The sequence below is a fragment of the Astyanax mexicanus genome, chromosome 24, assembly GCF_023375975.1.
Source record: "Astyanax mexicanus isolate ESR-SI-001 chromosome 24, AstMex3_surface, whole genome shotgun sequence".
In the NCBI taxonomy this organism is placed as follows: Eukaryota; Metazoa; Chordata; class Actinopteri; order Characiformes; family Acestrorhamphidae; genus Astyanax; species Astyanax mexicanus.
The window spans coordinates 8,472,115-8,493,951 of NC_064431.1; the positions used below are offsets into that span (position 1 = coordinate 8,472,115).

The window sequence follows — 21,837 nt, forward strand, 5'->3', positions numbered from 1 at the left end:
TTTCTGTTACTTAAGAGAACATATTCTAACTCTTTTTTTTTTTACACAAGATAGAATAGGCCTATGGGGTATACAAAACAATTACTCTCACATAAAGAGACCTCAGCAGCTCTATTCTTGCCAGTTTCAGTCTCTTTTAGAATGAGCTGTTTAGTGCCAAGTCACTATGTCCTGTTAGAGTTAGCTTGTGCTAAAAAGCAAAGAACAACAAACAAACAAGCTAGTTTGATAGAAGCACAAAAACACATTCAAAACCCATTATTTAAAAGTACTTACATCTGCTGACTTGCCACAGACTGTAGATACAGATCCCACCCTCAGATGAAATCTGCTGGCAAATTCTGCTGTGTACTGTTTGACATTCTCAGCCAGGGCTTGATGGGGGTTGATTGGTGAGGGGTGGTACCAGATGGTTCTGTATGCATGACATCACAAAATGGGAGCCATCCAAACAGCTCATAAAAGCATAAAGCATATGATAACCTGGCACTCGACAAAATCTTGTTTCAAAGTTTCAGCTAAAACAGGGAACCTTTTACATCCCAAATGTATCATTATTCCCATTTTTGGCTTCATTATGGCTTTTAGAAAAATGTGTTTTGCGGAGGGGGGTAGAGCACTGTAGGCTCCTGTGGTTCGGCCTAAGCCTTTGTCCTTAATGGCATTTTTTCCTCCTACGTTCGTTTTACTTTTATATTTTAAATCATTTTAAAATCAGTACTTTCCCAGCCTACTCCCAGACTTTCACACAACCGATCTTCAACGTTAAAATGTGGTTGAAATATGACTAAGGTAATGTATGTTGTTGTTTCAACGATAAAACAACACTGAATCAACATTTAATGTTAAATGGTTGTGTTAACGTTTAAATTTTAACGTTGAATCAACATAATGTCCTCAACCTTCTGCCTTTTGAATGACCATTTTACGTTTCATCACCATATAATTTCTTAAAACGGTTGGATATAGGAATGAAAAAGTGTTTTACTTCTATTTGCAGTAACTGTTTTTTTATTTAACACCATGTTCATGTTCTAATAGTTTTACTGTTTTAGTGTTTTTGAGATTAGGTGTTCAGTAATCAAACTTTTAGTGGTGGGTAACATTTTTATACTCAGCTTTACTACAGTGATGCAAGTTTATTGTTAACACTCTGTTAACCATATCAACTTTGATTTACTTAAAAAAAAAAAAAAAAAAAAAAAACTTGATTCAACCATAACATCAACGTTGATCAATGTTGATTCAACGTTTATTCAACATTGAAATGCCAGCTGGGTGTATACTTTTATTTGACTAAAAAGCTTTAGTTGATACTTTAACTTCTACACAAGTATTAATAATGTAATGTAATAATGTAATAATGTAAATACATTTTGATTCCTTTGGTTTTAGACACACTTTGAGCTGGATAATCTTGGTGGACCTGGCAACCCAGCAAGCAGTCGCAGGGAGGGAAAGAAAGGAGCGGATGAGAGGAAGGCGGGGGTTAGGAGAATCACGGAGCCTGTAAGAAGCGCTGGTGGAGAGCTGGGCCGCGGAGAGCTGCGGGCTGTGGGAAAGTAAACAGCTCCGGGACTCAGCTGCGTTTCCCCGCCGGAGGAGGAGCGGGAGGATGGGCTCCGGCTGCAGGGGGAGCAGGGGGAGGTCTGTGGGAAGCTGCTGGGATTAATATCTCTGCTGGAACGGCCTGTGGAATAGTTACTCACTCGGGATAAGAAGGTGAGAGTCCTGGGCTAGACAGTTTATTAAAAGCTGGTTGATTGTTATCGTGATGTTCTCCTCTGTGATACTGATACCGCAGAAGGATGATATGCTCACTGCGCATGCCCAGAAGTTTGTATACACCTGCTCTTAAATACAGATGCACTTAAAATTTTAGCTAAAACTGAAACCGAACAAAATAAAATAACTTACTTAGACAAAAAATATTATCTAAAGCAGCAGTTTCTTTTGTATTGAATGTAGGGCTGGGTGATATTGTCAAAAATAATAATCTTGATATTATTTATATTATATATATTATATTTTTATTTGTAAACAGACATCACCATTTAAAGTGATGCAAAAGCTATAGTTTTTTTTTTAATTACATATAGTGTAATGTACATATAGTAATTTTTATGAACAGTAAGCAGTACTCTTCAACCAGCCTAAAACAACTTTTATATTGATCATAGTGCAAACATAACCTCATTCATTTCAGTTAAGGAAAAGAGTAAAATATGAAAATCACAGTACAGTTTTTTACAGGCTTTAAAGGTTTATTATCCAATTTTAGCAGTAATTCAATTAATCAAATAATTGAATAACCTCCTAACCCTAATTAAAAGCAGTTGTTTTGGAAGAGGGAACATATCTTAATAAATTGCATTGTATCATGTTATCCTGCAGTGCCACATAAATTTGTTCTTAAAAAAAACATGGTGTCTGATAGGTCCTGGGACTGACTAGTGTTGTCATGATACCAAAATGTGTACTTTCAATACGATGCCTGTCTAAATATCTCCATACTGGTACTTAAATGATACAATGGCAAAAACACATCAGAAATAAATGGAATAAAAAAAAAAACAACGTAGCCCAAAAAATGAGCCAAAAAAAGTTAAATAATTGGCGCTAATCAAATGAATTGGGTTAACCTGTGGTATAGAATATTGGTAGTGAAATGCTGTGAAACTGACACCAATATATTTACTTATTTTGGAGTATTTTATCCTCTACAGAGGATGCCGTGAAGTTGCATTCTGCAAAAAGAAAGAATATAAGGAAAGGCAGGTAGCTATAGTTACTAATGACAGATGATTAGTTAGCTAGTAGTTCTGGCCTTCAGATCAATCCCTCTTCCATCCTATCCCAACTTGTGTATGGAGCTCTATCAGTCCAGTGAAAGTTGTAAGTGACTCTTGACCCTTTTATTCAGCGCTGGCTATAATGCATGGTGACCCATTTATGGAGAGAGCTTGTGTGCACCTGAATGCCTGTGTCAGCAATAAGAGCTGAATTTACAACTTCACACACAAATACTTCACAAAAAAAGACTGTCTGGACACACAGTCTCATGTCAAATAATGTATTTATTTAGAGTAATAATCACAGAACACCTTTCTTAGTGCCCTTTGACCTACTGTAACATGATGGAGACAAAACGGCTCATAACTGAAGAGCAGAGTAATGTACAGATATCAAACTTACATCATACCAAACTGCAGAACCTACCCTATCTAACATACATATCATCATTCTGATCAAACATCAGCCATGAATTTATCTTTAAATACAATTAGCATTACCAGTTACCTGATTCATTCATTTTAGGCTTCATAATAAGTCCCAGGCCAAATTATATCAACATGTCCTCATTCATTTAGTCAATTTATTCGTCAGCCTGTTTTAAATCCACTGCATACAAATTAATATGAAGTAAGATGAGATTTTATGGTCGCAGCGCCCATAAAAGATGTATATTCAAAACAATAAAGTGCATCCAGTTTTTCATTTTATTAGGACTATTTTATTTTATTTGGAATTTACTATGTAAATGTTTTGAGCAAAATATGGTCAATTATCTAAATTCTCTTTATATTTCTATGTTTATTTTTTTTTTTAAGCAGGGCTGGTATATTTTATTTTTACTGAGCGAAATATTTCGGCTATTAATGTAGGAATGTCTTAGAGTGTAGTTACTCCTCAGCATTTAAAATAGTTTATTAGCAAAAAGTGATTATTGTGATTTAATTTAGATTAATTAATTAAATAGAATGTAATTATTTAGAATTTTGTTCTGGTTGAAATATTGCAGGCCAGTCTTCCATGTACTTCATGGTGTACTTTAAATAGGAGGCATATGGCAAATGACATCATAACATCACAGCATAATCGCAATATGGCACTGTGTCCATATTGTTAAGGCTTACTAAGCACTGATGTTCCCAGGCTTGTTACTTTCCCAGGCACACTCACACACTTATAGTTAGTCTCTCTCTGCTTGGCCTCCTCTCAACAAAAGGCCGGGGTGCTGTGAAAAGAGGTTTCATGGATAGAGCTGGGAGTGTGTGGGTTGATGGGCGGTCACTATGTGTGATGGATGTTTGGCTTTCATAGACTGTAGGGTCATTTACTTATATTCTAGTACTTTTTACTGTTCCTTAGGAGTATTTTTAGATTAATTTATGTATTATGACATGATTTAAAAGACAGATGGAGGATTATGGTGCATGCATGAATGAGAGTTTGTATGATTGCATGTGTTTTGTGATGATTACAAAATCACGGTCTTGGTAATTTACTGTTTACAGTAAAGCTGTCAACTAAGCAAAATATGTCTACTTTGAAGAATCTAAAATATAAAACATTCTGGTTTGTTTAACATTTTTTTGTTTGCTTAATAATTCTATGTGTTTGCATGACTTTAGTATTAATCTATAATGCAGAACCTTTGAAAGTAATGAAAAAACTTATGACTGACAAAATTGTAGCACAAACAATATTTATTTGCTGGCATTTTATACATATATACAAGTGCCCAAATTTTAGTTGTCTATCACTAATTAATTGTGCAGTCACAGCATTTAGCCAGCGTCTTTTTTGTGTACTAAGATCTAAGAAAATAGAGTTTTCTTCTCCGTATGAATCAAACCGGCTCCTCCTCACTGCTTTTCTAACCCTGCGTTCACACTGGCAGGCAGCAAGTTTGTCTGTTATGGGTGTGTTTGCATGTGTTAGCATGGCAAGTTAGCATGGATGCTAATATAGCAAGCAGAACCTTGCATCAGGTGATTGGCATGGCCATGATCCATTTATCATTTATGTATTACATAAAATATGGATTTAAACCACCAATTACAGTGGAGAGGCTAATGACAGACACACAAATCCATCAGACAATGCAAGCACTATGTGTGTATGGAGTCGCAGTTACTGAAGCTGGTCATTAAAGCATGACTGGCTAAAATACTGTTCACTGTTATATATGTGAACAAACATACATGTAAACACAATAGACCACATCATGAGTTGGAGTGAGGTCTGATAGTGGGGGCCAGATGGATGGGATTTTCTATTTACTAATTTGCGCAGATATTTAGCATTTTTCAATCCACAGTGTCACAAGTTTACCAGGAATACATCATAGAAGGCATTACTGCCCACAATGGACCGCAGCACAGTGGGTGGTAATGATGGTTATACAGGATACTAGTTCTGGTGGTCTGGTAACTTTTGGTTTCAGTGTATATTCCAAGCAAATTATGGCAAAACAGCGTAATTAGGTCTTGATGTAGTGCTGGTTGATATGACCTAAAATCAGTATTATTGTGACAATACTGTGTAAGGGACCTGTGTAGTAATGTGTAGTGTTTTTTTGGATACCATAGAAAGTTAAGTTCCCAGTTTCTTTCATGATTTCTCACTGGGGACTTGGGGACAGGAAAAGGGGAGAAATTGCTGGTTAGACTTTTACAACATTTTTGCTCCATTTATTTTTACCCCACTTTGAGCTTCAAGAGAGCTTTATTCTCTAACCGGTGGAGATACTGCAAGGAGGTGGGTGAGTTCATTTTTGTTTGTTTGTTTATTTTTGATTGTTGTTTGTTGTATTTAATGCTTATTGAGTATTTTTGGGGTATGATTTGTTTGGACTACTGTTGTTTTATTCAGCATTTTTTGCTTGGAATATTGTCGTTTTTTTGTAGATTTTTAGGTATTTTTGTCTCTAATAATTTTAGTTTGGACAAGTGTTGTTTGTTACTATTACTGTGGGTAAGCTCTGTACTTTTGATAACTTTTCCATTTATGAACGTTTCCAACCAGCTGACATTCGATAAAATGTATTTTCTGCTTCGTTTTTTGGCTTTGCTGCTGTTGCTGATATTGCTAGTTTTGTCTGTTCTGGGGTAAACTTACTTTTGGAAGTTAAAGTATTCTAAGACTATCTTGTTTATGCATTTTTCTCACCAAATTAGAGTCCGGATTTTATTACTAACTGCTGAGTTTTGTCACATTTTTACGTTATGATTAATTGAAGATTTAACCAGGATTGTGACTAAAAAATGGCCAATTTTTATTTTCAACTTCTAAAGATTGGTTTTGGTTAATTTTTGACTAATTTAATTAAATGTTGTGGTCTTAGTTTTGCATTATTAGGAACTAGAATTCCATTTGAATTGCAACTTTTTAATTCTTCATTCCAATCCATTGATAGAGTTCCCACAATCCCTGTACTAGTATTGTGCATTGCGCAGCACCCTCTAATCTAGATCTGGGATCACCGTGCCTTTCCCCTTTCACCGAGTTTCCACAGCGCCTCTGGATTTAACCGCTCACTTTCTCCCTCTTATACTGCTCACAAGTCCTGTTTCATTAACAGTCTGTGCATGTGTGAGTAAAACCTCCACTACAAACACAGCCTGTCAGCACCACCTCCCCCCAAACCCACTGACATCATGCCACTACACCTCTAAAACCACTGACACCACCCCAGCACTTTCCCCCAAACCACTGACACCACCCCACCACCTCCCCCCAAACCCACTGACGCCACCTCCCCCCAAACCCACTGATGCCACCTCCCCCCAAACCCACTGATACCACCTCCCCCCAAACCCACTGACACCACCCCCCAAACCCACTGACACCACGCCAATACACCCCCAAAACCATTGGGACCACCCCAGGACCTTCTCTCACAACCACTGACACCACCCCAAAACCTCCCTCCAAAATCAGCTGAGCCAGAATATTCTGCACTACACTTGTTGGTTGTTGAAGCTGCTTCCAGAAATCTAGTGAAAGCCCTGCCATGAGAGACAGCAACACATGTAGCTGCATTTGTGCTATAAAAGGAGTTTTGTCATTTGTTTACCATAGGCTTTATTTGAACAAAGCTTAGGTCAAATTCTTCCAAAAAGAGAGAAACTTCTTTGGGAGTTGGTAGGATTCTCCTGCCATGCTGCATAGTCTTAATTTTATGTTTATAACAAATATTGCTGTATTGCACTCTCCTGTAGGTTTAAGAAAGATAACAGAAGCCCCAAACAGAATATTAATTTGCATGTGGACTTAGGTTCTGCATTACATTCATTGGTTTTTACACATTCCTATAGACTGTGTGTACCACATGTTTTCTGTGTGATTGCGTGAATCAAACCATGACCCTAATACTGTGATGGTTTGTAAAGAATATGTATACCATTACACTCCTACTATACACTGAATTGTGTACACTAATGTATATCAGCAGCTAAATTTGAGTTTAAATGTAGTAATCTGGCCTTAAATCAGTGTAATATAGTCATGATCAGGAGGGCCTCTCAACCTGACACTGGGTATTGGGTGGCTGTCCCACAGCTTTGCATAGATGGTGGGGTTAGTTGACCTCCATCTACCTGTTTGTAAATCTGGTCTTGAATAAGACAGGAGCGTGTGCGGTATACAAAGACTTTCTACTACCATCGTTCAGCAGATGTCTTTACACAACAGTAATGTGTGACAAGAGAAACACTATCTGCCCTCTACTGAAGTGAGCATAAAAGATACATCTGAACCTTCACTCTTGTGTTAAATGATAGTTTAGAGGAAAATGTACACAGTGTTTCACGTAACCCAAAGCTAGGTTTCACATTCCGACAAAAAGCTCTTTTTATATCATTTAATGATAATTTATTTTACTCATTTAATGTTATGATTTAATATTATCACTCTTATTGTTGGTGTTCTGCTGATGGTTATACCATATAGCATATCTAACAACAGGCTGTCAAATCCAGCATTTTCCATTAAATGCAGTAACTGGTCATCGAGTATAATGAAAGTGAGCTACTTCTTCATAATGTCTTTAGTCTCTGGGTTTTGTGGTTAAATTTAGTCTGTTTTGGAAAGCATGTTGTCTAGCCTGAAGTTCTGGAACCCTCCGCAGGTGCTGATTAGACAGGTTAATTATATGACAGCTGTACCAACAGCATGCTGGATTTACTATGCTAATTTTCAGCATTTTTGTACAAACAAATTTCCAAACGAACAACCTTTTACTCAAATCAACAGATAATGTTACTAATGTACCCCGTTAAACCTACAGATTGGAGCTGCTGGAGTTAGCTTTATTTACCAGCTAACTCCCCTCTTACAGAAAACCTTGGCAGTTGCTTTATTAAACTGTTTAAACTATTTAAACAACTGATGACTCCTTCCCCACAGCCCTCCAAACATGTTTTTAGTCAATGCAGAAGCTAGTTATTTGATGCTGTGGCTGCTGAAGGTGTAAGCTGGGGATCTGCAATCTGGATCAGGGATGTCTCATGTAAAGGTTACTGCTGGTTTTTGGTCTAGCGCAAACTGCAGACTGGAATCTGGATCAGTAAGTGGAATGGACTTGTTCATCCGATATAAGATTAAAACATTAACTATGCCAATATTAACCACTATTACCGATATTTGTTTGAATCGTCCCATCTCTATGCTTTATTAGCAAAAAATATCTGGCTGCTTTTCCACTGCACTGCAGAACTTGGAGGATAACAGTTCCAGCTGGGCCTGTTTTTTGCCACAGAATCGTCTAATGGGAGGCTTGAAATCCTATTGGCTTGCCTGACTGTAGCAAAGTGGGACAAGCCAATGATCCAGAGACCTTGTTATTGCAGAGGCCGGCCACTGAGTGCTGTATGAATGGGATTTCCCATAACGCTAATGGCCCTGCCCATCAACGAGTGATGGAGAGTCAACATGCTGGTGAGAGTCAAGATTATGGCTTTTAGAAAAATGTGTTTTAGGGAGGAGATGGATAGTGCACTATAGGATCCTGTGGTGAGGCCTAGGTTTTATTATTTTTTTTCTTCAATTTTCCTCTCTCCTTACATTACTTTTACTTTCATACTTTGAAATCATTTTGAAACCAGTACTTTTATACTTTTACTAAAGTAAAAAGCTTGAGATGCTACTTTAAATTCTACAGAAGTATTTAAAACCCCCAGTATATATATTTCTATCTGAGTAATGAATGTCGTTAGTACTTTTGACACCTTCGTAGTTCTTAGTTTTGCATTAAGTTAGTATGTTCGGTTTGCAGGTTAGCATGCGGAAAGGAGACCAGACACATCTGATGTCAGCCACTGACAAGATGATATGTACTTCCAGGTCTTAACTAATCAGTGTAGCAACCGTAACCAGTCTAACAGGTCCGCACCAGCACAGAGCTGTACAGGGAAAGAAGCCTTAGTAACCATTTATCCCTGCAGTGGAAAAGGGGCCTATGTTTTTATGGTGACATGGAAATTTATTGTACAGCTACAACTTTTACAGACATGAGCTGCATGTTTATTGTCTGAAAATGACTAGGAGAAAAGGCATTACTACAGTTAGGTTACTAACTTTTTACTTATGAAGAATGGGACTGAACAGCTTGCAGGACTGCGTGCAGTGATGGCATGTAAGTTGAAGTTTCAAAGTGTGGAATTGCAAGTTTTACGTTGTATTGGCTTAGTTTAGCTTCTTCTCTAAAGGCTGTTTAAATTTGCTTGTTTTGTCTAATGTATGAGAGCTAGTTTTTATTTAAGATTAAATCTGCTAAATCCCATGTCTGGAACTGGGATCTGAAAAACTAGAAAGTATATTGAAGTACAGACAGGATTTTAACTCCTCGGTGGCTTCTGCTGATATTGTTTTGAAGTTTTAGACCTGCATGTGTTTCTTTGTGTATGTTGGGTCACTGATGTTTCATACACTGCTCTATGGGTTAAGCTATGATTATGATGTGTAAACAAAAGGGGCAGAGATCAATAGCTTCTTTTGAAATACCAGTTAATGACCACAAACCATGTGTTGTGATTGTTATGGAGCTGTACTGTGTGTTTGGATTGGAAAGATCCGCCTCAGAAATTGGACAAAAAAAAATAATAATAATAATTTGGCCAATTGACGATCATGGGTTTAGAGCAAAACATTTGCTGTATTGCAAATGTATTGGGCTGGGTGTGATTGTGCCTTGCTAACATTTGATGTATTTTTTAATACTCTATTTTGTAATGCATACTCTGTTGTGTGCAGTGTATCTTTTTGAAAATAATAAACAAAACTAAACAAATTAAAATATTTGAGGTTCTAACCCCAGCTGTCAGTGGCCGACACCCAGAGGGAGCACAATTGGCCTTGCTCCCTCCGGGTGGATAGATGGCGCACTCTCCCCATCACCCTTAAAGGTGGTATCGGGCGGCTGTATCAGAACCTAGCCGATGTGCTTTCCTCCTCCAGCAGCTCGAAAAAATGGTGACTTCACACGTGTCGGAGGAGGCGTGTGCTTGTCCACGTCCTCCTAGGGTCCACTAGTGATAGGGATGCACAAAGGGGTGGGACAATTGGTGACCAAAATGGGGAAAAATCAGAAATAAAATTAATTTAAAAAAATTGGCCAAAGACTGAATTAGGTGTTTGCATTATTGTATCATGCGCAATAATATCGCCAACATTTTTGAATATTGTGATTGATATTATATTCTGAAATATTGTGCCATATCGTCCACCCCTAATTATCACATCAGGGTACTACTTTTTTTGCTGTTTTTAGCAAAGTAAATTTCACACTGTTTTTCATTTCCCATTATTTATCTACTAGAGACAGATTATCTGTACAGTATTATTTATTTTACTTTAACCCTGGATATATAAAGATATTTGGAGTGTATTATTAGTATCATAAAATTCTGGATCATTGACTTCTCTTACAAATCTGATAAAATTCTTGTATTTTTTTAATATCTTAGTTAGAGGTGTGCCAGATCCTATTGTATGCAATAATAGAATAAAATTTACATTTTTTTTGCAGTAATGTATTATTGAAATATATATTTTTAATTCAGTGTTTTGTCATATTGCCAAGAGCATCTTCATCATGAAAATACCATGAAATATCGTGATATTATTTCAGGGCCATATCATTTACCCCTAGGCCGGAGACTGAACTCTTTGCTCCCTTTTTGTTCCACTAAATAAATGACAGAACTCAAATGTATTTTATCTGGCTTGTTTTACAGAAAAAAACAATCGCAAAGATTCCATTTAAAAATATATTTATTTAACACTTCACATTTTAATAGCCAAAAAACAGGCTTAGTATATTGACCTCAGTTGTAATTTTTATTATGAATTGATTTCAGCAGTGCTATTCTTGGCAGTAATTTTACTAGCTATTGCAACCTCAATATTGCTATTCTAATAATAAATGTTTCTTAGTATACTACTCAAGGCATATGTAAGTAAAACTCAGTCAATCTTTTGGTATTTGCACATGCTGAAACCAAGTTAGCACAGCTAATATTACTGTCCTAGCCCTGTATGGCTCATGCTGTTCAACTCGAGTACAGAGAGTTTGTGAAGAGCTAGAAAACTGAGGAAACTGAAACCATATTATTTTGATTAATATATGAAAGTAAAAAAATGAACTTAAAAATGAACTTAAACCTGTTGTTTTTGGGCTCAGAATAATCTTTTTTATTCTGGAATGTATGGTCGTCTGCTAATGTCTCTTCAGGCCTTCTTGTTAAATAACCTGTCTGTTCCTTTGTAAAAGTTTGTTTGGTCAGTGCAAATTTCTTATGTAGAACAAACATCTTTATCGTTCTTTTAGAGCACCATCTGTTTGCATGCTGGCTGTGCTTGTCTTGTTTACCATTTCTTTGTGTTGTTTTCCACAAAGCCTGTTTTTTTCTGTATGCGTTTACTGCTGATTGTCTGGCCTTGGTGCAGGCGTCAGTAAGATTGGGTGTATTCACTGTTGATGTAACAAAGATTGTGACTGATGATCATTTTAGTAGTTGACTAATCTGACATAAGTCTGAGATTATTTCTCCCATGTCATCCATCTTTTCTTGCTGTAGGTACGGCTCCTGTTCCTAACTTTTAGTCTGCCCAGAAGATGTTTAAATGTAACATTATTTGATATGCAGTGAGTAAATATGTAATTTGTTGTGTTTGGACTTGAGTGTGAAGTAAGTTAGTCTGCAGCCTATAATCCCTCCCATATTGATTTTCTGTCCTCAGCTGTTTGTGTAGTGTACTGTAGTTACAAATTATTAATTAGTCTAAAAAAATTACTTTTGAAGTTGACATTTTTTTTAATAATTGGTATTGGTGATTATATTGATTAATCGTTGCAGCCCTACTACCCCTACAATGACCATTCAGATTATACCATCAGTATTAGCAGGAATGGAAGTTTAATCGTTTTAAATTAATGGATAGTGTTTGACACTATGTGCTGTTTGTTTAAGGTCTTAAATTAAAAGGTAAGATAACTGTGTAAATAGAAGTTATAAGAACAACACTGTTTCCAAGATAATTAGCGCAGTATGTGATTTAGGATACTGCCCTACACTCAAAAAGGAGAATTGTTGGACCAACCTAAATAAATTGCTGCTAAACAATCTTATACACTGCAAGAACACATAAGGGAAGATAGCCTGGGGGGAATAGCTGCTCGTGGATGGTGAGTAAAGGTGGGGGTGAAACTCAATATGCAAATAAATGGCTGCAGCAGCCAATAGGAAAGGTGTTTTACTCATTATTTCTGCACTAAACAAACTTAAGACACACTCTAAAGGTGACAATGCTTTGCTGAAATAAATCACTGCTGTCAGTGAAACACAACTGAATCAATCCACTTCAACTCAAACTATGCCCAGAAGTTGGTCTTATATGAATGATCTGAGAGTGTATCTCAAATTATAATTTTTGAGTTAGTTTGATCTTCTCAGGTTAAGTGATCACAAATTCCTGTGGTATTTAAGTTACAAAAACTTAATTTATTCAAGTAGTAGAACAGTTGGATTTTACATTGTTCTCATTCAAAATATTGCATTACTTCAACTACTACTACTCAGTGATACTGAAAAGATCTCAGCTCAGGAACCGGCTCTTGCTGGTAGCTAGTTTTGATAATCGAGGTAGATGTAAAACTGGTCAACTGACCAACACAGTGTATGGAAGACAAACAAAGAGAAAAACGGTCTGAAGTACATGGACGTCCAGCTGAGTGGGATGAGTCTGATGCAACAGACATGCTCCCTTTATTTGAATGACTGTTTTTATTGAATTAGAATTATTCAATTAGAATGATCATTTCACCATTGCTAGTTAAAAAAAACATTTAGTTAAATTGTTTTAGTATTTGAAAATGTATCTTCTTATTTTACAATAAGAGATGCTATATGTTAAGTAAGTGAAAAATTATTATTGTTACAATTTTTTTTTTTTTTTTTTTTTTTAGAAAACTGGAATTGGACTTTAAATACAGTGTTCTGGTGCAGCCCGGGATTTAGCTGAAGGAGACTGTGTATTTATTAATAATGCATCTGTGCATGTCTGAGGGCCATTGTCAGCGCTGAGACAGCATTTTGTGTGTGTGTCCAGGTGCGTAGCAGCAAATTTTGGGCCCTGTACACTCTCAATGTCAGTGGGCCCCTATCCATGCCAGTACACAAGGAAAGTGAGCGAAAGAGGCCCCTCTCCCTACTTGGGCCCTGGGTCGTCAGGTCCACTTTTCCCCCCACTACCACGCCCATGTGTGTGTCTGTGTGTGTGTGTGTTCTTGCCTATGTCTCTCTCCTACATCTTACTGTGTAAAACAGTCTGTGGTCATGAGGCTGATGTTCCTTTGTGTGAGAAAATGCCATATATTGAACAGGACACTTCCCAGGCATCTCTATCTCTCTGCTTTGTTTGCTTGTTCTTGTTATCTCATGAAGTATCATGGGACTCTAACACAGCAAATGAGAAAGGAACTTCTGTATGAGCTTCCGCTCCACTATCTCTCCGTCAGTGAACTGTAGTTATTGTAGTAGTCTCTTATATTTGACCAGTACCAGTGTTCTTTTTTTTTTTTACTGCATTGTAGATTATAAAAAAGCCATCCAAAATCTAAAGAAAAACAGAGAAAATTCAAATAAACAAAAAGAGGTGTTAAACAAGAATATGTTTTATATTTTAGATTCTTTAAAGTATCGCCTCTTGCTTAGATGACTGTTTTGCACATCTTGGCTGGATTTTCTCAGTCAGCTTTATGAGGTAGAATTACCTGCAATGGCCTTTAGATAACAGCTGCACCTTATCAAGAGTTAATTATTTGAATTTCTTGTCTCTTAATGTGTTTGAGAGTATCAGTTGTAAAGTTGTGAAGAGGTAGAGTTGGTATACAGCTGCGCTGCTCGGCAATGCTGCATCAGCAGCAGCTCAAAAAGAAGCGGTGGCTGACTTCACATGTATCGGAGGAGGCATGTGCTAGTCTTCACCCTCCTGGTGTTTTGGGGCATCAGTAGTGATAGGGGGAGTCCTAATGAGTGGGTTGGGTAATTGGCTGTGTAAAATAGGAAAAATTAGATTAAAAAAAAAAAAAAAAAAAAAAAAAAAAAGAACTACTCAGTAAGTGCCTACAGCATTGCAGTATTCTGTGTCCCAAATAAGATACAATTAGCTTAAAAGAAAAGCATTAACTGGTTAAGTAACTGCATATTTGAAAAACTGAGCTTTCTACAGTACTACAGTACTACAGTATTGCTTACTACTACAAACATACAGTAAACACGGACGAGTGACTCATATTAATGATTAGTGAATCCCCTCAGCTGTAAATCACTTCTCTATACTCATATTGAGATAACAGGAGGAAGAGCAGAATCAGAGCTTTATTCTGATGTTAAGAGACAGATACAGCTTACAGAGGATTACAGAGGAAAACTACAAAACTCCAGTCTCTGAGGTGACGAGTTTTAGAAAACCCCAACTATTATCAGCAGATGACCCTCAACATCTGAAGCAGCAAACACAAGCTCAGGTGGCCAGCGTCCAGCAGATCGGCATACTGTGTGCAGTGTGCAAGCACCTTCACAGCTACAACAGCTTTTCCCATTAATTAGTGTAGATTTACACTAAGCTCACATACACACACCAGTTCTCTTATTTCTCTGTTTTTGCTTTTACTTTTACATGAGAGGAGGGTAGTTTTATTAGCCTAGTTGCTGTGTTTATTGGCCTGGTTCCGTTTTAATGCGTATACTGAAGCATATATACACCGCATTCCAAATTATTATGCAAATTGGAAAGATTATTATGCAAAAGAAAGATTTTTTATTTTTAGTTTCTCAATTAAACTCATGGATAGTATTGTGTCTCAGGGATCTTTGGATCACTAAAATTAATCTCAGATACCTGTGATAATTAGTTTGCCAGGTGAGCTCAATTAAAGGAAAACTAATTAAGAAGGATGTTCCACATTATTAAGCAGGCCACAGGTTTCAAGCAACATGGGAAAGAAAAAGGATCATGAAAACGTTAGATATTTCACAAAAACTTAAGCGTGATCATCATACTGTGAAGAGATCTGTGGCTGATTCCGAGCACCGACGGATTCGTGCAGATAAAGGCGAAATGAGGATAGTTTTTGCCAGGCAAGTTCATCGGATTAAGAAAGCACCTGCAAAAGCCATTACAAACTAGCAAACAGGTATTTGAAGCTGCTGGTGCCTCTGGAGTCCCGCAAACCTCAAGGTGGAGATCCTTCAAAGGCTTGCTGTGGTGCATAAACCTACTATTCGGCCGCCCCTAACCAGAGCTCACGAGCAGAAACGGTTACAGTGGCCCAGATGGTCCAGATGGATGGAGTAGTGGATGGTTGGTGAATGGCCACCATGTCCCAACAAAGCTGCGACGTCAGCAAGGAGGGGGAGGAGTCATGTTTTGGGCCAGAATCATGGGGAGAGGTAGCTCCTGTAGGGTCCCTGGCGGTGTGAAAATGACCTCAGCAAAGTATATAGAGTTTCTGACTGACCACTTTTTTCCATGGTACAAAAAGAAGAACCGAGCCTTCTGGAGCAAAATCATCTTCATGCATGGTAATGCACCATCTCATGCTGCAAAGAATACTCATGGTGTGGCCACCACCTTCCCCTGACCTCACCCCTATGGAGAACCTTTGGAGTATCATCAAGCAAAAGATCTATTTGGGTGGGAGGCAGTTCACATCAAAACAGCAGCTCTGGGAGGCTATTCTGACATCATTAAAAAAACAATTTAAGCAGAAACTCTTGAAAAACTCACAGGTTTAATGGATGCAAGAATTGTGAAGGTGATATTTAAGAAGTGTTCCTATGTTAACATGCACCTTGGCCTGTTAGGATGTTTTTGATTGAAATAGCTTTTGATTTCAGTGAATATGTCCTCCTAATGCTGCAAATTCAACAAAAGGCCATTTTCAGTTCTTTACAACCTGTAAAATGTTTTGAAACTCTGCTGTGCATAATAATTTGGAACAGTGCATTTTGAGTTTTTTTTTATTTTATTTTTTAAGAATATACTGTTATCATCGGGAGGTTTGTTCAAATGTTTTAATGGTAAGATTAATAGTTGAACATTTTCTTGTATGACTGATTTTTAACGTGTGCAGTTTTTAGTTAGTCTGTAAACAAACTGAATATTGTAGTTTGATCAGTTTTTCAGTTCAGTGATATACAGTATACTTCGGTAATGTTTAGACACGGAATGATGGTATGAAAAGTGGATACCGCCCAACCCTATCCAGCACCCCCCAACCCTAACCCAAAGTACATCACAAAGAATTCCCAAGATTTGAGAAGCTACATCTCCAGTTAACGCCCTACAAACATTCCTCTGTTGTTTACCCAGCACACACCAGCTGTGCTCCTTTACCATTGACCATTGATGTGCTGATGATATTCATACAGCAGAAGCACAGAAGTGGCCCTCATCTCTTCTTCAAGAGGAATGCGCGTCTTTATGATTTCCATAATGCAAAACCAGCCCCCTGATGCGGCTTTACTGAGAAAAAAACTCTCACAAAGCAATTACTGTGAACTGTAATGCAGTCGAGAGGCCCTCTGCAGACTCATAAGCCCACTATGAAGAAACGCTCCATGCTAATTTTCTCAGTGTACTTAGTGGCTGAAATTTAGTTCCCCCTAGAAACTACAAATCATATTACAGAGTCCCTCGTTTAAAGCTATGACTGATCTAATTAAATCATAATTGTTCACTCATTCAAGCCTGCTTTACTATTACACAGCGATTCACCATAATCAGAAGGGCTTTGTTCTTGTTGGGCAGCTGTTCAGTATTTTCCAGTGGCAGAGATTTTAACAAAAAAAAACAAATTCATATCATAGTATATATTCCCTTAATGTAGAACATGAGCCAAAGAATGATTTGGCTTTATTTTGGAACTGCAAAACAAACTTTGTGCACACTGAATGCTTCAGTGCTTGCATTAAACTACAGAACCTTGCAAAAGTATTCATACACCTCAAACTTTATCACATTTTGTCACCTTACAACCACAAACCTGAATGTAATTTATTAAGATTAAGATAACTGATAGACTAACACAAAGTAGCTCATAATTTTTTATCAAATAAAAATCTGTAAAGTATTCAGGATTTAGGTCAGAACTTTGACTGGGTGATTCTAACAAATTATATCATTTGACTTTAACCATTCCACTGTACGTAGCTTTGGCTGTATTTTTAGGGTCGTTGGAAGGTGAATCTCCTTCTTAGTCTTAAGTCTTTTGTAGTCTCCAACAGGTTTTCTTCCTTCCAGGATTGTCCTGTATTTAGCTCCATCCATCTTTCTATCTGATCAGCTTTCCTGTACCTGCTGAAGAAAGCATAAAGCTTCCACCACAATGTTTTACAGTGGGGATGGTGTATTCAGGGTGATGATGGTGTATTCAGGGTTATTTTTCCCACCACACACAGCACTTTGCATTTTGGCCAAAAGATTCAACAATGGACTCATTTGACCACAGCACCTTCTTCCGTTTGCTGTGTCCCTTGCATAGCTTGTGGTAAACAGCAAATAACACTTATGTCTCTATGTCAAAAATGGATTTCTTCTTGCGATTTTTTTTTTTATAAATACAGGTTTTATGGAATCTACCCAAATCTGTTTTTGTTGAGAATATATTTAAATGTGTAATGAGCTGATGTACAAGTATAGCTATTGTCTTGTCACTTATCTGGTATGTTTAAATAAACTGCAGCTTATTGTAAAGATTAATAGCATATTTATTTTTCCATCTCTACTTTCCAGCAATTCATGGTAGCCTAAAACACAATACTAACAGTATTGTCAAGTAAAGTCAGGAGGCTTTTATTGTCATTACATCTGATTACAGGTACAAAGTGTAACGAAATTACATTCACCGGAACTATGGTGAGTGTGTTGGGTGTGAGGTGGTGGGGGGGTTCAGCTCCGTTTCTGTGTGTTGAGGAGTCTGACTGCCTGGTGGATGAAGCTGTTGCAGAGTCTGGTAGTGGAGGCTCGGATGCTCCTGTATCTTCTGCCGGATGGCATCAGAGTGAAGAGTCCGTGTGAGGGATGGGTGGGGTCGTCCACAATGCTGGTGGCTTTGCAGATGCAGCGTGTGGTGTAGATGTCGGTGATGGAGGGTAGAGAGACTCTGATGATCTTCTCGGCTGTCCTCACTATCCGCTGTAGGGTCTTGCGGTCTGAGATGTTGCAGTTCCCAAACCAGACGGTAATGCAGGTGCTCAGGATGCTTTCTACAGTCCCTCTGTAGAACATGGTGAGGATGGGAGGTGGGAGATGTGCTTTCCTCAGTCTTCGCAGGAAGTAGAGGTTCTGCTGGGCTTTCTTTGTTATGGAGCTGGTGTTGAGAGACCAGGTGAGGTTCTCTGCAATGTAAACATAGAGGAACTTGGTGTTTTTCACAGTTTTCACAGCAGAGCCATTGATGTTTAGTGGGTGGTGGACAACCATCTCTTTGGTTTTATCCACCTTTAGAGATAGGTTGTTAGTTCTGCACCTATCCAACTACAGTCATGAATCAGCAAAGTGAAAAGCAGTGGACTGACTCATTGTGGTCTCTCAGTCAAGAAGTTCAAAACCAAGTTACAGAGGGAGGAGTTCAGGCCCAGCAAGCTCAGTTTTCTGATCAGGTGCTGAGGGATGATGGTGTTGAATGCTGAAAGTCGATTAATAGCATTCGAACATGACCGTCTTTATTGTCACTTTGCCACAAGATATAAAAGAGAAAAGTATTTAAAAAAGCCCATATACAATTTTAATACCCTTGGACTGCAGTGAAGATGAGAGAGTGTTTTTGAAATCTTTTTCGTAAGTGTTTGGCCTACCAAAACACCTCCAAGAGCACAATGATAGTGCATTATGGAATTTTTAGATGAATCCACATAAGATTTTAGACAGACAGACAGACAGACAGACAGATAGATACTTTATTTATCCCAAAGGAAATTTAGGGAAATTTTAAGAAATTATTATTCTTGATTATAGAGTAGGGGAACAGCATAAACAATAGGAACACCATACCATCTGTTAAACATGGTAGCAATAGTATGGGGATTTGTGCCCCATGAAATCTGCAGTCTTTTAGTGTAACATGCTTAAAATACAGTGCAATGAAAAATTCCTCTAGTTCCTCTAATCATAAAAAGGTATTTTTTCACGTTTCAAAGATATCCCAAGTGCTATGAGGATGTGATGTTTACAGCTGAATATATAATTGATATTTCTTCTATTAAACACAAAAAATCCCTTTTTGTCCAGCCACACACACGCCATTCTTCAACACACACACACTGCATGACGCTGACCCTCTGGCCCGTGATCTAATGAATAGCCATCTTCAGTGACGAACTCTGAAACAATGCTTTGTGAGCTTGTCCCAAGGTTTCTGCGACAACAGCGCCATTGTATGTGGCAGTGCATGGAGTGGGCTGGTGGGAGAGAGTGTGTTTGCAGTCCGCTGAGCGGGACATGGGTCTGCACTTCAGTGGCCTTGGCAAAGCCAGAGACACATAAAGAGGCCTACTCATGGATGTTATGAGAGACGAGCCTATTGCATCATGGGCTGGAACTCGCTCCACCAAACACGACTGTAACTAATGTCGTATAGAAGTCTTAACTGAGTGAGCCAGTTTTGATCCAGCAATACAATAGTGATTAGGTTGGAGAGAAATCCCTTCGTAAATACTCAGATACTGGGTCTAATATTGAATAGTTTATAGTGTTCATAGTCATGATACCAAAATTCTTACTTCAGATAAGATACTTGCCTAAATATACTGATTCTGAAACGATACCAGAGCAAAACCTAATCAACAGAAATTAATGTGATATCAAACATAAAACAAAAAAATATTTGTATGAATAATAATATTTAATAATAATAATATTTCATACATTTAAATTCTGATATTTCTCTTGTGTACGTAAAATTGCTCTTTATCCAAGCAAAAATGTTTTATTGAATACTCGATTAATCAAAATATTTTTTTTTTTGTAGAATACTCACCTAATAAAATATTCAATAGCTGCAGTCTTGCTTTAGAGAAGAACTAGAGCTATATTATGATATTTTATCGTATTGTGATTAGAGATGCATTAATACCGATACCTGTATTCAGTATTTGTCCAATTCCATGCTTATTTACTGTTACTCACAATCGCAAACGAGGCTCTGATACCAACATCTGATAGTGTAGGCCTGTAGTGGACTTGGCTGCTCTAATGAACAGACAACTTTTGTCCAGATTATATATATATATATATATATTCAGTCCCAGATTCACAGCACAGGAGATGGCAAGAAAGGGAGAGAAACAGTATAGTAAGTGAGTTGAGGAGACCCAGTGCTCAAAGATTTAAACCCCAGCAGCTCAGCAAACTGTCCTTAATGCAATGAAACTCATGATTCATCTTGTCTACCCACTGTTATTTTACCGTAACATCAACTATTTTATACATCTAACAGCAAGTAAGGAAAAGTGGGGTGATTTGTGCCAGTGGGGAAGTTGTGCGACCCACTGCTTCTAGGGAAGCACAGAGGAAATAGGTTATGTGACCATACATTTTTGAAAAGTCAACTATTTTACTCATCCTTTAAATAATAGAGCCTTATTGCATGAGAGGTAAGCACAAGTTTGAAAACATTTCACATATGTTTTAGTGCTTTGGTAAGCTACACTATGAGTATATACAGCTAGCATGTTTGCCCAAAACTACTGGATGATGCTTTTTTCCAAAATAGTGGGGTGGCGCAACTCACTCCCACTTACGAACATATTATGTTTTTGTAATTGTACATTGTATTTTTACATTTTATCACTAAAACTATGTGATATCCTTAATTTTAGACCAAAAAATTTGAGTATGCACAAAGAAATGACATCGATATCCCTGCCAGCTGGATCAGAGTGGAAAAAGCAAGTTGGGTTAAGGTGCATTTATGTAGAAAAAGTCATAGGGAGCATTAATAATTATTTCCCCTGGAACTGCTCATTATCAGTTACCACAATGTAGATAATTCACAGAGATACAAAATTGGGTACTTATTTAGGGCGTATAGCTTCAACTTAAGCAAATGTGTATGTAAACTGCAATTGCTCAATAAGAGACAAATTAAGAGATATGGTAATTATGCTAATAAACCTTTAATCTTTGCTAGGATGTGATTGGTTTGCTAGGCCTTGTTTTAGAAAATTGACCTTGGTTTGCTCATGTGTGTGTGACCTTTTGGTGTGCTAAAATGACCCCAATGTAGTCTCCAAAGGCACAACTTACCCCGCACTGGGGGCAAGTTGTGCCACAAGACCCTTTTTTTCAAAAACTGTATTTCTTAAATACTATATTTCAGATCCAAAGTTTACAGGGATGCACCACATCCTGAAATATATGTACATATATTAGTTGGAAGCATTACTGTCATGGTCTCGCTTTAAAATCTCGCACTTAAAATCCTTACATTTTCCCAAAAATCGACAGTGCGCCTTATAATCTGGTGCATCTTATGTATGAATTCTA

General features: G+C 37.6%; 1 protein-coding gene across 4 annotated transcripts in view; it reads left to right on the plus strand.

Annotated features, from left to right (window-relative positions):
• Positions 1 to 1,473: 1,473 nt before the first annotated feature.
• arhgef10la (Rho guanine nucleotide exchange factor (GEF) 10-like a) overlaps positions 1,474 to 21,837 on the plus strand; it is a 288,915-nt gene continuing 268,551 nt past the window's right edge. For 2 of the 4 annotated variants that reach the window (XM_049471702.1, XM_022682351.2), the window contains exon 1: positions 9,181 to 9,421. In XM_049471702.1, the coding sequence (XP_049327659.1) occupies positions 9,420 to 9,421 (2 nt within the window). In that variant the 5' untranslated portion in view covers positions 9,181 to 9,419. Of the gene's footprint in view, positions 1,723 to 9,180; positions 9,422 to 21,837 lie in introns of those variants that run through there. The other 2 variants (XM_049471703.1, XM_049471704.1) reach the window with 2 other exon arrangements.